The sequence below is a fragment of the Varanus komodoensis genome, unplaced genomic scaffold, assembly GCF_004798865.1.
Source record: "Varanus komodoensis strain SLA01 unplaced genomic scaffold, ASM479886v1 scaffold42, whole genome shotgun sequence".
Lineage (NCBI taxonomy): Eukaryota > Metazoa > Chordata > Lepidosauria > Squamata > Varanidae > Varanus > Varanus komodoensis.
The window spans coordinates 8,446,497-8,462,661 of NW_025335972.1; the positions used below are offsets into that span (position 1 = coordinate 8,446,497).

Here is a 16,165-nt window from a genome sequence, read left to right on the forward strand (position 1 = left end):
AGCAGCAATCAATGCATAGCTCCTGCTCTCTTGCCTTTCAGCTCCCAGCTCTGTGAGAAGCATGGATTCTTGAGGGGTGGAGTTGAGTCTAGTGCTTGTTAAGGAGGGAAAAAGGATGCATCTAGCCCTCCCCTCCAAGCGTATCCAGACTATTTCCCAGAATCTGTAAACCCTGAGCAAAGAGCACCCCAACCCCACTATCCCCTTAGTTTGAGTGATTCTGTTTCATTCCATCACAATCAGTCCCCTGATCTTTGCACACCCAGAGGGAGAGCAGGGCGGGGGACTCAGAATCAATCATACTCTAAGTGAAGTGATGTTACTAAATGCTGTGTTTGCTGTGTATAATGCAATAAACACTGTTTAGGCTGACTTGCCCCTGTGTCTGACTCTTTGCCAGGGATTGTACAACTTGTATTCAGAGTTGGGGCCAGTATCTCAAAGGCCAAGGCACCTGATGGCTGTGAAAGCAAGCTGGGTATGGGTTGGGCTTCTTGATGTGAATTTGCTGAACACATGTCAAATATCCCCCACTGTTGTCAAGCCCAGCTTGATTGGTAGGTGTTAACCAGATCAGTCCTCTGGGATCTGGCTTACCCACTGACTAACCATCAGCAGCATTTTCAGGTCCAGAGTACATGGCTATCACCGAGGTCAGACACATCTTGTGAGCAGTGCCAGTTAAAGGACCAGTGACCCACAGGATGACCTGTACTTCAGGATTCTCTCAGCCAGACTGCACTCATGCCAAGCTCCAAAGAAATCCATTCAAACATGCACACTTGTGGGTAGGAAGCCTGTCTTCCTTGTGTACAAATATGCCTGAAATGTGCTCCAGTAAAACTAAGACCACAAGTTAATTGCTCAGGAGCAACAACTCAACTGTTGCTTCTTTTTTCTTTATATGCAAAAGTTTATGTTCCAGCTATTGGTTCTATGAATATGTTGAACTGTAAACCACCTCAGAAGCCAGAGACTTCAGATTCAATGCCCTACATGGCTTCTTATCCACTGCACTCCCATGGCTGATCTTCCTTTTTCCTGCACTTGGCAGTTCATCCATTTCCAGCCTGCATGCATTTCCCCATGTAAACCTAATCCCTGGAAGCAAAATAAATGGCTGAAAAGAAATGGATACATGCAGATGTGCTTCAAAGGTCCAATTGCTTTCATTTACCAGTTGATGCCATCTCTCTCCTTTCTCAGTATAAAGAACACTGGATGCTAAGGCTGGCTGCAAAAGGTGTCCAGTTCCACACTCTTCCTATAAGGAGGTAATGAAGGAATAACCATCCTTTTCTGTGTTGTAAGACATTCTAAGGACAGGCCCCCAGAAGCAGTAGGATGGTCAATCCTCTGATCATCCTTGAAGACAGAGGGCTTCTGTTCTGTGGCATTCTTAACGAAAGTACTGAATACACGCGTACTCCACTTGCCTTCAGGGCCACCATATAATATAATTACCTTGGTCCAATGGCAAACAATGATGGCCCTGTTCAAGCTAACATTATACCTTCAGCAAAGGAGACAGTCAGGCTGCTGAATATGGGTGGAAGTGAAAAGTGAACTTTTCCCGTCAGCTCAAGGTAAGGTGTTGATGATAAAACATACAGGCCATGTGTTTTATCCCCCAAAGTACAAATGGGTCTCAGTTCAACTAATTGTGTTTAGTTTACTTTTCTTGTTTAACTTGCTCTCTGCTTACTCCTATTTTTATGCTTCTTTCTTCTCTTTGTGCAAGATCTTCTCCCATTGGGGCAAAATTGATTCATAATCTACTTTGTGCATTTGCCCAACTATTTTGATACATGTTGTAATGGTAGGACCAGCACTATAAACACAAGTGTCTACATTTGTGCAAAAGTGGAATTCTCCCTAAAACATGGAACAAGGTTATAACACTGAAGGGCATCCCAACAGCAGGGTGTCCCCATTAGCTACTATACATCTCTTCTTCCTACCATGTAGCATCCACAGTTTGTTCTGTCTTATTTTTTCAAAGTTCTGTGAACTTTACAGAACCCTTCCAATATGCCATCTATATTTCTTTAATGCACCATAATCACAATTTCCTACACATCACAGTAATTGTATTTTGCTAAGGCAGAGTTCTTAAACTGCCCATAGTCGAATGATTACTCTAGCCATGGTAGGTGTCCTGAAGGTGCTGCTCTTCAGCTGGGGGACTGAAGTGGGTTAAAGCCTAAGTTACAGTGTGGCACCACAACATTTGGGGCAGGACTTAAAAAAACAAGTAGATGGAAATGGAAGGTGACAGGGACTTTAAATGTCTCAGTGGCTCCTCCCTTAAAATCCTAGGTATTATACTTAAGTGTATGTTTAGAGATTTAAGCACACACCGTGTTCTGAAGACCTACTAAGAAAAAGGAATGACTATCAATATTTATTTAAAATCAAATAAATTTATTTTAAAATCAATATTTATTTCTTGGCTACCTTTCAGAGCAGAAGCCCTTCCAAAGTGAATTACTGAAACAAAGTACACAACCATTAAGATATGAAAAATGATAAAAACAAAAAAGCAATAAAAACCAATAAAATCAGCAACAACAGATCTATATAGATACACCCAGTAACAGACATCAAAATAAAAAAGGAGACATATACATAAAAAAACCTTGGGTCCTCTGTTTAAGCTTGAGGTTAAAAATGGTTTCCATTTCTGGATAAAACATGGCCCTAAGATAATTTTAAAAGTAGTTCAACAATTTTGTTCTAGAAACATTTGCTATGTCGTGTCATTTAATGGTACTTTCTGTACAACATCCCCATCTTATTCTAATGCCATAAGAAGCACTCAGACTCAAACTAGGCTTGTGAAAGAACACTCACATTTGTTCAGTCCTGTGCCATTCATAAAAACAGGGAAGTGGAGAGAGACCAGCTGCTTTTACTTGTGCTCCCATTTTGATGTAAAAATTAAACTACTGTGAGCAGGCAAACTCATGAACAATAAATACGACTCCCTGCATAACACCCATTTTGGCCTTTAGCATTTCAAAAACCAGGAGCAGTGATGATCCAATTCTGAGGAATAGCTGCAGTCATGCAAATCCACATGCAAAAGCATTTGTGCATGCCTTCAAAGGCTTCCCAGTACCCAGGATTCTGCCCAAACTGTTATGTTGTATCTACTGAGTAAAAGAGCTCTTTTTTTAAAAAAAGACATAATTAATGCACATTGACTTTATGTCCTAAAAAGCACAAAAATACAGAAGATACACTGTGAAATATTAATATTTCAAAAAATAATCTCAAAATTGCACCAAGCATTCTAGATGGTATAGATGAGCAATCAATACATTTCTTTTCCCTAATGGTTATTTTAAATGTAGTTTCACAGGACATGTAGTTTGGCATGGAATTAATATTGCAAGTGCTTCTAAATACTAGAGTACTAGTTCTGGACACTAAATTAAAAAAATGTAGACTGATTGGATCATGTCCAGAGGAGGTGAGAGATCTGCAGACAAAGTCCTGTGAATAATGGTTGACAGAGCTGGAGGAGAAGCCTGTTTAGCCTGGAGAAAGGAAGGTAAGGGGGAAGCGTTTGAAGGGCTGCCATGCAGAAGATGAAGCAGAAGGGATTTTGCTCACGAGGACAGGACTAGACCCAATAGTTGGAAATTGCAGGAAAAGCAGATCTGAGTTGGACCTTGTAAGGTACTTCTGTTTGGCAGTATGTGTGCATTTGTCAAGGTGCATTTATGTGTGATAGTACCATGAATTTAGTTCCAAGAATGAAAAAAAAAATCTTGGTCTTAGAAATGTGCTCAGGGGAGTGACCTAGTCTCCCTTCAGAGATAAGTCACATCCCAGGAACAGGCCACCCAAAAGACTCACCAAACATACCCCCTGAAGGCAGCCCTGAGCCACTGCTTTGCGTCCCCTGCTAGTTGGAGAACCATGTAATCCAAAGCAGGTCCTGGGGCTAGACTTGTGCCCATTACTGTGCAGGACGACCGTCAAGATACTTCCAGCTCTGTTTCTATGAAGTCAACAAAAGCTTTCCTAGCCATATACGCCGGAAAAATATATAAGTGCACCAGTGTCTGAAATGTACCCCAGGCAGGCAGAAATGTCCCTGGTTTTGTGTCAATTGGAGGAGGGAGGAAAGGCAATCTGTGAAGCCTAATTCTACCCGTTAAATAAAACGTAAACTTAAAAGGCAAAAGCGCAGCAGGGCCTGGGGTTCTCCATCCAGTGTTTCCACAAAGACAGCGCTTTCTAGGAATTCTTCCCAGCCTCCCTAAGGATCTTGCGGGGGTGCGGGGGGAGGTCGTCTAATGATGCTCCTCTGCTTTCCTGGGGATCATGTTCCTTACTCCATCCAGCCCACTACAAGGCTGCCGTCCCCTTGCCCGGGTGATTTGCGTGGTTCCCTCCCCCTGGCATGGAGTCAGAGGGCTGGATAAAGAGGTTCCCAGCCAGGGCAGTAGGAGACGCAGCTCCTCCTTCCAACAGCTACGGTCGGCCCGCTGGCGCCCACTTTACTCCAGGCGCGAGACACAGCCAGGAACCGGCTGCAGAGGAGACCGGAGGAGGATGAGCAAAGTGGAGATGGCGATGGTACGGGGGCGGGGGCAGGCGGGGCGGGATTAGCCGATGCGCACGGGAAACAGTAGGAGCCACGCAGCGGTGGGGATTTCGGCACGTGCTGCTTATCTGCCGCCCCCTGCAGTCGCCGGACTCCCTCTGGTGCACGACTCTGCTGGGGGTCTCTTCGCGTCGGATCTAACTCAAGGTCATTCATACGGACGCCCTGCCTTCCTGTCTCCTTTTCGCCCTTCCGTCAATCCGAGTGGCTCAAGGCTGCAGCGGGAATACTGCAAGAAGCAACGGTTGTAAAATTGTAAAGCGGTTGTACAGAGCCTTGCAAATCTGTTTAAATGATCCAAGGCAAAAGGCAGTGCGGTGCGTGTCCACTCTGAAGTTGGGAGTGGACGAGACTTATGGAAAAGAGGAAAGTCCCTAAGGCTGCACCGCGGTCCGTACCTACCTGCGATAAGCCTTTCTGAACTCCGCGGGGCTTCCTTCTGCGTAGATAACGTGTGTGGTGGCGCTGTGGGCCTCAGCAAAGGCCGGTGGGCGCTCTCCGCTCGCCATGCCCTGCTCCCTGGTGCAAAGGAGAACGAGAGCGTTGGGTGGAGAAGCTTGGAAGTGAGGAGGATGGGCACGGTGCACCTTGAGATATGTGGTACTACAGAGCAGCACCCCCCAGTTTTGTGCTCTCCGGGTGTTTGGCCGTCGACTCCCAGCTAGCATGCCCAATGGCCAGGAATGCTGAGAACTGTAGCCAAAACATCTGGAGGCTGTCAGATGGGCAAAACTGATGCTGACCTGAGTGAGAAGATAGAAAATCAAGCAAAGCCTAAACACAGCACCCTAACTTCTGTTCACTTTGCCTCCTCTCTCACACACACCCTTCTGTGAAGAGAGAAGGATTGCATTCAAGCCCCTGGATTTGCCTTTACAGTACCTTTGCCTATGCAGGAGAGAGGCTAGGCACTTGTTTGTTTGTATACCAGTAACATGGAATAAGAAACTGAGTATATATGTGTATACATGCAGAAAAATATTTTAAGGAAAAATGGAAAGGGAGTGTGAAGAGAGAAATAGCTCAGAATAGGGGAGCAGGTGTTGGGACTTTACAAATGGAGACATCACCCCAGGATTCCCACGAGCCCTGTAGACAAAAAGATTAGGGTATTGTGCCCCATGGCAACTTCTGAAGCTGGTTGGTATGTATAGTTGAAAGTTGATAGAGTCCCCATATTAAGGATTTTTTTCCCTATTGCAAATCTGTCAGTGGCAAGACATATCCAACAAATACAGAGCCACACTATTTGAAAAATATATTAGAGGTGGTTCACTGTTTTTAAAGAAAGGTTAAACAGTGCCCTTTTTTACGTTAGTGCCCATGTTGCATGATATGCACTGGCACACAAATATGCCCGGTCGAGTTGGTGGAAGGGCTGGCTTTGCAGTGCATAGATGGTGGTGGTGTTACCTTGCTACCCTCTTGCTCAACCGGTCTGTCTGGTGGCTCTGCTCTGCAGGAAATGTCAGGGAAGGTCATCTAGGAGCTAGTGGATTGCAGTGCAGAAATCAAGCGTGCAGAGCTTTTTCTGCCAGAGTTAGTTGTGTGTTTTGCCCACTTTTGTGGATCCTGCACCTTTCCTGTACAAGAAGCAAACTTGGTTGCAGAGTGGGCAGAGGCAACTCAATCCCATGCCATGCCCAGATTTCACTTCAGGGAAATCTGATGCTACTGCAGAGCATTTCTTTCACCAAAAGTGAACAGTTGTCTTACGTGCTGACAACACTAGTAGCAGGACTGTGGTTGTCTCCCTTTCAAAGTAGGTGAAGCTTTTCCTAACATAAGTAAATGCTGGCTTTTCCTGGCTTCCTAAGTAAATGTTGAGGTTCAGGAGTTCATCATTATAGACCCCTTAGTCATGCCTACAAGCAGAATTCATAATCACCCCACAGCATGGATAGATAGATGGATATTAACATCAAGCTATTCTAATATTTTCTTATTTCATTTCTATACTGGCCAAGAGCTGAAGTGCTCTGCATGATTCACAACAATTAAAATAATAAAATACAGCACAATAAAACATATTATTTTTAAAGAAATTAAAAGTGCAATTTAAAATCAAAGTAAAAACCAACAGCAGTGTACAGTAATTATGTATACTCAAAAGAATGAACAGCCTAGTTAAAAGCAACTCTAATAAAATCTCATAATTAACTTAAGATTGGAATATGACTACAATCCTGTGCACAGTTACTGGGAAGTAAACTTGATTTGAACTGTGCAACAAGCCCTGGGTTCTGGGGTGGTTTTGAAGCCACCCTTGCCACACACATTGCCAGGTTTGGATGACACGTGCCACAAGCTAATTAGGCCTGGGCTTCCTTCATGGCCCATGCTGTGCACTGCTTGCTGTGTTGTCCATACCCAGGGAACTGGGTGGCAAACCAAGCTACCCTGCACCCCAGGGTTCTGGGTTGGCTTGGAGACTAATCACCTGGTTTGGATGGCACAGGCAATTATGGAAATACGGTGGTGTACAACTGACAACTGTCATGAGCTTTAAGAAAAGGTCTGCAGTCCCCTGAAATGCCACCTTCAGCCTTTAGAACTGCAGACAGTCTGAGAAAAGATTGAGGTGGGAACCTCATCAAAGAAAAGGAAAGAACTAGTCAACCTCTGCTTGATTAACTGTCCTCATTCTCAGATTTAATCTGTACTAATCTGCCATACAGGTGGCGCAGTGGTTTAAATCGCTGTGCTGCTGGGCTGGTAGATCGAAAGGTCGCCGGTTCGAATCTGCACAACGGAGTGAGTTCCCGTTGCTCCGTTCCAGCTCCTGCCAACCTTGCAGTTTGAAAGCATGCAAATGCAAGTAGATAAAAAGGTACCACTTCGGTGGGCAGGTAATAGCATTCCGTGCGCTTCGGTGTTTAGTCATGCTGGCCACATGACCACGGAGACTGTCTGCGGACAAACGTTTCGGCTAGGAAACGGAGATGAGCACTGCCCCCTAGAGTCAGGCATGACTGGACTTAATGTCAAGGGGAAACCTTTACCTTTACCTTTTAATCTGCCATAAACAATTGCAAAATTTGAAAGCCTTTTTAGGAATGTGTTCATTTGCCCTAGATCTGATCATCAGGCCTGCTCTAGAAGTCCCAGACCAGCCCCCACCACTGCCTGCTGTGTCAGGCTGCTGGAGGGGTTTGTGCAAAGAGCAGGGGCAGGCAAAAAAGCCAAACCTGTGTGTATATGGAGTCAGGTCACTGTCTTTGTGGAATGTCCACTGAACACAGTCTAGCAGAAATGGATTGTATGCAATTCCCATTGAAATGATAACTATTCTGTTCAGCTCGTTTAAAATCAAGCCACATCTAGAGAACAAATGCTTCTTGTTCACAGATACTGCAATCCCCCCTCCCGGCACTTCTGCATTTGTTTAATGCCACAAAAATAAATGGGAGTTTAATTAGGAGTGGGCAGACTTCTGGCTTGCAGGACCTGTTTCTGTTCTCCCCTGCAGAGGAGGGCAGGACGCGCTCCAACGGAGCAAAGCTCAGGGAACCCAGGTTTACTTTAGATGTCAGGAAGCACTTCCTGACAGTTAGGGCCCCGAGGGTATGGAATGGGCTTCCACGGGAGGTGGTTGAGACCCCATCGGTGAGGGTGTTCAAGGATAGGCTGGACATGCACATGGTGGGCATGTAAGCAGAGCCAGCTGGAGCCAGGGGGTCAGACTAGATGACCCAGAAGGCCCCTTCTGTGCAGCATAGGGCCACAACCTTGGTTTCCTCCATTGGAGCATGTCCTGCCTTCCTCTGTGGGGGAGTACAGGTCTCTACCCAACTCCGTGTGACACCCCCTCACATACCTGTAAGTCACCAACAGATCCCCTCTGAGTCTCCTCTTCTGCAGGCTGAAAAGACCCAGTTCCCTCAGTCTCACCTCACACAGCCTCCCCTGCAAACTGCCCACCAACCTTGTGGCCCTACGCTGCACTGACTCTAACCTGGCTATATCCTTCCTGTAATGAGGACTCCAAAACTGAGCACAATACTCCAGTTGCAGGTGCACCAGAGTCGTATAGAGTGCTAGTAATCTCTCTCTTGATATAGAAGTCACACTTCTGGCTATGCAACCAAGGGTGGCATTCGCCCTCTTGACCACCGCATCACACAGCTGACTCATGTTTAGCCTGCAGTCAACCAGCACCCCGAGGTCCCTTTCACAAGTACTGCTCTCCAGCCACTTGTTCCCTAACCTGCTCTTATGACACCCATTCCTATGCCCCAAGTGCAAGACCTTGCACTTATCCACACTGAACGCCATCCTGTTGTCTCCTGCCCACTTCCATATTCTGTCCAGATACTTTTGGATCTGGAGTACCTGCTCCTCATTTGTGGTCACTACCCCAGTTTTAGTATCCTCTGCAAATTTGATCAGCACACTGTTCACCCCTTCTTCCATGTCACGATGAAAAGGTTAAACAGGAGTGGCCCCAGGACAGAGGGGCCACTGGTCGCCATCCTGATGATTCCCCAGTAATAGTTACCCTCTGCTTTTGGTCAGTCAACCATGCCCTAAACCATCGGACAGTGTATTGGTCTATAGCAGAGGTCGGCATCCCGCGGCTCCGGAGCCACACGTGACTCTTGAATCCCTCTGCTGTGGCTCTGTTGCCCAAAATATGCAAGGCTCTGAGTTACAAAATACCAATAGGTGATGATGAGGCATCCACTCAGGAACCCTAGCAAGTCAAGTAAATTGCAACATTGGAGGGAAAGAGTAGAACAACCTTCCTGCAGTCTCTCATGTTACAAGAAAGGTTGCTGAAAAGATTCTCTTTGTCCAAATGTAATCTCCTTTGAATGATAAAAGCTGCACTTGGGACCTGTCACAATTAACATCATTTGACTGTTTATCTGATAATCAGTCACTAAACACACCTATATCCATGACTTCCCCCGGTAGGGCAACCATGGATAAATTGAAGAAAAGAAAAGTTTCTGAAGAAAACCAAACATTTAATGATATGTGGGTAGATTCATTTGCTTTTACTGCTGACGAACTTATGGGGTTTGCTGTTTAATGCATGCAGCCCTTTAGCACTGACTTTGACTCTGCAGGAAGCTGTTCTCCTATTCAAAATATATGAAAGGAGTCCTGCTAGTTTATAATGTAAGATTTAAAATAACAGTTTTTAGTGACTGAACAAGAGCTGCAGCTAAATCATAAGATATATATAGCATTAAGATAAAAAACGATATATGCTGTGTTATCTTCATTTTAGATGTCAAAAGGGGTTTGTGGCTGCCGGTGTTTTCTTTTGTGTGGGAAACGGGTTCAAATGGCTCTTTAAATGTTAAAGGTTGTAGACCCCTGGTCTATACCAAAACTCCTCAGTTTCTCCACCAGGATATTATGGGGCACTTTGTCAAAGGCCTTGCTGAAATCCAGGTAAACCACATCCACCGCATCCATCTGTCTAGCCACCTGGAAACCTTGTCATAGAATTCCTCAAGGTTTGTCTGGCAGGACCTGTTTTTGTGGAAGCCGTGCTGTGTGGCCGCCATCCTCCCCTGTCTACCATCACTAGATCTCTCACTATTATGAGCCTTTCCATTGTTTTCCCTACAATGGACATAAGGCTAACTGGTCTGTAAATTAGCTGCTACCTTGGCGTATATACTATTCTACACTGAAAGAATCCTAACAGAAAGTAGCCAGCATAGCTTAACCATAACTTGGCAAAAAGCAACCAAAGCTTTTTTGCAGGTGAGCACTGAAGTAGAGAGATAAGCCTTAACACAAGGCTATGCATAGCAGAGATCTTTTTTCCCCTTGGAATGTTACTTGTTCTCATGAAATTATTGTAACTCTTGGAGATTTATGGCAAATCATCCAAAAATCTACCAGGAGATTAATCTTCGGTCCTCCCCTGGTCTAGAGGTAAGGCTATAATACACCAGTGAGGGGATAAATCCCACTCAGTGTTTGTGTAAGCATGCAGGCAACTGGGCTATTAATGCCCTGAATGAAAAGCTTAGCCTTACTGCTTTTCAAACACAAACAAAAGTTCTTTTCTAATGCCTCCAATTTGACAGTGCATCAATTAATGAATAATTTCATGTGAAATTACAATTCAATTCTTGTGGACAGGTATTTTGTAAGTGTTCCAAAGGGAAGGGGAAAAGCCCTTATGGCCAGATGTGTTGCTATTAATCACTGGCAACTTTAGAAAAAACATATATCGGAGAGCACAAAAGAGGCAAAGAGCACCTCATTCTATAAGTTAGGGATGGAGAATCTGTGGTCCTCCAGTTGTTGTTGGATTCCAGCTTTCATCAGCCTCAGCCATCATGACCAATGATCAAGGATTATGGGAGCTGCTGTTCAGCAACTTGTGGAAAGCCGCAACCTCCTCAGCCCAGCAATAACCCCCTTTCTCAACTGAGCTTTGGTTTCTTCCCTGCCTCTCCCCAGACGCCGCTACAACAGTGGGGTGAAGAGGTAGAAGATGGGGTTATCTACAGCATCGTTCTTCAGCGAGTGAGAAAGGAGCATGTGGCCAGCAGTCCCCTGGTATGTGCCATTCTCATACATCCTCATGGCCTTTCCTCCATGAGAAACAGGTTTATGACAGGTTTGCTGGTCAAACAATACGGGTTGTGAAGGCCTTCCCAGGTTCAGATTCAGGCATGAAAAAGAACCCACCCTTCAGTCCTTCCTTCCCTCTTTCACTGAGGGTATTCAAGTTAAAATTTGACAACAACATGTAGATTGTCAAATTACATGAGTGAAGCCAGCTGGAGTAGGGGGTCAAACTAGATGGCCCAGGAGCCCCCTTCTGACTCACTATGATTTGATATGTGATTTCAGAAACCCTAAGATTTGGAACTTACAATGAATTTTCATTTTAAAAGAAAAGGAAATTGTTGCAAGTGCATCAAACACAGAATACGACTCTGTGAAAAATCATAAGGTTTTTAAAATTTTGCACAAGTTCCACTGAATGAAAGAGAGGTTGCCCACCTAGGCTTAGTTTGAACTGGAGGAGAAGGCTGTCAAAGGCTTCTAGCTATAGAGGCCACAGGACCCCCTCTCCTGGTTGCTGGGGATCATGGTGAGTGGCAGGGAGCTGCTGTACTTGTGCCTCATGGGAATCCCAGAACATTCAGCAGAGTGTGGCGTCTGCTTCAGGCCTCAGGTACTGGAAGGCATAGAGTTGTGGTCAGTTGCTGGGGAACACAGCTGTTGACCGAATGGTTTGTGTCCTGGTGTGTGTATGCCCAAAATACACAACAGGCTAAGGTTTTCCTTTAAAGGATTTATTCTTGAGACTAACCGGCTACCAATGAATGGTTTCAGGTGGCACCTCTGAGCAGTCCTCAGCCGTCCCTTTTATACATTGATCCTTAGAGAGTTACATGTAACACGGTTAACACTTTCCAATAGGTTACAGAAGTAAAAAGCTGAAATGGTGCAAACTTTCCACCAAAGAAGATGCTCCGAAGGAGGGGGTAGGATGGGGTGCCAGTACATAGAAGAGAAGGGGGCTGGGCTGGTGTGAATTGCCCTTTGTTTGTGATGCTGTTATCTATCAAGTGCCAACTAGCTTTCTCTGGACTGGTGCCTGGTCAATGTCAGCTACATTGCATAAGAAATAAGGTGCATTATTTCAGTGTTATTTAACACTGGTCCAGTGTTATTTACATGCAGCTATCCCACTACCTCCTGGTGACATGCCCATTCCTTTCCCAACAGGATGACCACGGCACACCGGAGTGTTCTTTTGTACAGTACCGCACATGCAAGAGGCGTGTGTTACGGGCTGCCACGCTCCCCAGGCTGGTGGATTGGCTGGTGACAGCCAATGCTGAGGGTGACCTAGACTACATGTCCAGTTTCCTGGCCACCTACCAGGCATTTGCCACCCCTGTGCAGGTGCTGGAGCTGCTGTTGCCGCCACTGGGACCAGACAAGTGAGACACTGGGTAGTGAGTGGATGATGTGGGTACTGGAAGGATGCCAGAGGATCTGAGCTCCCATGTATGTATGGTGAGCCAGCCTGAGATGCCAAGGCATAAGGGACGGCATGCAAAATTTTTAAATAAATAAGTACTGTAAGTAAGTAAGTAAGGTATCCAGGAAAGGTTTGATTCACAAGGCAAGGGCCTACTTGACCAGTGCAGTGGGAAGAGCCAGCAAACTGAGAATCTTTTTTTCTCCTCGTTCTAGAAAAGGCAAGCTTGAGGCAACCCTTGCAGAATTAGATTATTTCATGCTGGATGCAGGTTCACAGAAATCTGTTACTTTCTACTTTCTACATAGCTGTCATAGACGCACCACAGCTGGCCTTCTTCGGCATCCAGCACAATGTGCCCGTGTGCAATCATGGCTGCCCTGGAGGCTTTATTCCCACTGCCCCAGGAGAGTGCTGTGAATTTCCTACTTGCCCTTCACAGAACTCCAGCTCCCAGAACTCCCTCTGGGGTGCAGGAACAACTGATAAAACCAACTTAAATTGGCAGCATAGACATTCTTGTGCTGATTAAAAGCCAGCACCCAGCTAAGCCTCACTATTTGTTCCATTCAGCTCCATCCACTGTTGCTTTCCATCTAGTTGACTGGGCAAACAGTTTCGCAGGGCCCATTGGCAGCTGCAGTTGCGCCTACTTGGAGCTGGGGGAACTCCCTGGTTTTGTCCTCCTTTGCAAGAGGAGGAGGGCAAAATAATTTCCCGGGAGCCTGTGTCCGGCAATGACCATTTTTTGGCAGCAGTAGAGTACATCACAGGGTACCAATGAGGTCCTCTCCTTGCTGTTTATTCCCTATAAACTTTTATACCCTATAAACCTATAAACCTGCATGCTTGGTTGGAGTACTTCCTGGTGGTGAGTTATACAGGATGTACCTGTGAAAAATGAGGTGCCGGGTGAGTAGTGAAGTGGGATGTGGGAAAATCAACTCAGCCTGGCAAGGTACACTGGGGGCAAGCAATGGGCAGGTGGGGGTCATTTGGAACAAGCAAAGCCCTAGGGGATGGGAGCACCCAATTGAGAGAGGCAAGGGAAGGAGCCGCTTGCATCTCTCTTCTGGCTGCAGGAAGGTGCTACATGTTTTGGAGTTCTGGCTTCAGCATCACCCTGAAGACTTCTGGGAACCCCCCAAGCACCCCAGTCTGCAGAAAGTCTTGCACTTCCTGTACCAGTCTGCTCCTGACTCCCAAGCATGTGCTCTGGCAGAGGAGCTTCTGCAAGCCCACAAGGAGGGGGAAAAAGAAGAACACAGAAGAGGCACCGCTGAGGCAGTTGGTAAGAAGTACCCAGGCTCCAGATTGCTTGTCAAAGCACAACTGCTTCTCGGAGTCTGCCTGCCCAGTGCCCCACAATGACCCCTGCTTCCTAGCAATGTGCAGCTGCTGGCTTGCCTCCAAGGCGCTTGCTTGGTTCAGGCCCTGATGTGCCAATCCCATTTCTTCCTAACCTGCCTCTGAATGGACATGGGCTTGCTTGCTTGCTTGCTTTTATATATATATATATATATAGGCCACCTATAACTGCCTAGGCCTTCCTAGGCAGCTTACCATACATAAAACATATTAACAAAGTAATACACATCAAAACATCTATAAAAGCAATATAAAAAGGGCCACAGCATTCAGGCCAAATGTTAACAAATTTCCTAAAAAGGTATGTCTTTGCCAGGTGCTGAAAGGAAAATAAAAATGGTGCCAGGCGAATTTCCCTAGGGAGGGAGTTCCAAACATGGGGAGCAGCAGTGGAAAAGGCCCTTCATCCAGCTGCCACCCCTCTCTTCTCCCTGAGGGGTGGTTCACGTAGAAGGGCCTCCTGAGCTGATCTGAGGGTATATATGCATACAGGCGGTCCTTTAGATAGCCAGGCCCCAAGTCCTTTAGGGCTTTGTATGTCAATACAAGTACCTTGTATTGGCCCGGGCCACAACTGGTAGCCAGTGAAGTTCTCTTAGAACTGCTGTTATATGGGCTACTCTAGAAGTACCAGTCACCACCTGAGCAGCCTGATTCTGCACCAGTTTCAATCTCCAGACTGTCTTCAAGGGCAGCCCCATGAGGCGTGCATTACAATATTCTGGAAGAGCATGGGTAACTATCTTCAGGTGCTCACTGTCTAGGTAGGGGCAGAACTGGAAAATCCACTGCAGCTGGAAAAAGGCACTCCTAGACACTGAGTCCACCTGATATTCCAGGGACAGACTGAGGTCCAGGAGCACCCCCAGACTGTGAATCCTGTCCTTTAGGGGGCTTGTGACCCCATCCAGGACAGGGAAGGCCCTCTTAACCTATCGGAGGTCCCTGCTACCAATAGTACCTCCGTCTTACCAGGATTAAGCCTCAGTTTATTGACCCTCATCCAGTCCATTATTGAGCTCAGGCCCCAGCTCAGGATGGCAACAATCTCACCTGAACTAGATGAGAAAGTGAGGTAGAGCTGAGTATCATCAGCATATTGCTGACTCCTCAGCCCAAACCTCTGAATTACCTCTCCTAGTGGTTTCATGTAGATATTAAGCAGCATGGAGGACAGTACAGAGCCCCGTGGAACCCCATGACACAACTGCCATGGGGTAGAGCAACTGTCCCCCAGCACCACCTTCTGGACCTGGTTAGCCAGGTAGGAGTGGAACCACTGTGAAGCGGTGCCTTCTACTCCCAACCCAGCCAGCCTGTCCAGAAGGACACCATGGTCAATGGTGTTGAAAGCCACTGAAAGGTCAAGGAGAACCAACAGGGCCACACTTCCCCATCCCTCTCCCTTCACAGGTCATTGTACAGGGTAACCAAGGCTGTCTTCATCCAGTACCCAGACCTAAAACCCAATTGAAATGGTTCCAGATAATCCGTATCCGCCAAGAGTGCCTGAAGCTGCTGAGCCACCACCCGCTCCAACACCTTGCCCAAAAATGGAAGGTTGGCGATGGGATGATAGTTATCCCATATCCCTGGATTCAGGCCTGGCCTTTTTAGGAGTGGCCTAACCACCGCCTCTTCCAATGGGACAGGGACCACTTCCTCTTTCAATGAGCCATTGACTGCCTCCTGGACCCAGGGCTGAACATTATCCACAGACGTTCCAACCAACCATATCAGGCATGGATGAAGCAGGAATGTGGTTAGTTGGACAGAGCCAAGTGCCTTGTCCACATCCTCTGGTTGCAACAACTGAAACTCATCCAATGATGAAAGATAAGACAGCGCACTGGACATTTCCAAAGATTAATGTATACAAACAGTAGAGTCAAGCTCCTGACAGATCTGGGTGATTTTTCCCTCAAAGTACTGGGCAAATTCATCACAGTAAGCCATTGAGGGCTCCAGGGTCTCATCTGGTGAATCAGCTTGAAGGAAGCCCTGGACCACTCAAAATAATTCAGCTGGACGGCACTGTGAGGAAGCAATAGAGGAGGCAAAGAAGTCACAGTTTGCCTGCTTTATTGCTGCAGAATAGATAGTGAGCTTGTAAACGTGTTCGATTAGACTTGTCATGAGACTTCCTCCACCCGCACTCTAGCCGTCTCCCTTCCCGCTTCATCATCCTCAGTTCATTACTATGCCAGGGT

General features: G+C 46.3%; 1 protein-coding gene across 1 annotated transcript in view; it reads left to right on the forward strand.

The window, feature by feature from the left end:
- The first annotated feature begins 4,566 nt into the window (after window positions 1–4,566).
- The window catches only part of RGL3 (ral guanine nucleotide dissociation stimulator like 3), a 44,451-nt gene continuing 32,852 nt past the window's right edge, over window positions 4,567–16,165 (forward strand). Inside the window, exons 1-5 of the mRNA XM_044443441.1 lie at window positions 4,567–4,590; window positions 11,048–11,146; window positions 11,310–11,318; window positions 12,329–12,546; window positions 13,643–13,878. Of these exons, the coding sequence (XP_044299376.1) occupies window positions 4,567–4,590; window positions 11,048–11,146; window positions 11,310–11,318; window positions 12,329–12,546; window positions 13,643–13,878 (586 nt within the window). The remainder of the gene's footprint in view (window positions 4,591–11,047; window positions 11,147–11,309; window positions 11,319–12,328; window positions 12,547–13,642; window positions 13,879–16,165) is intronic.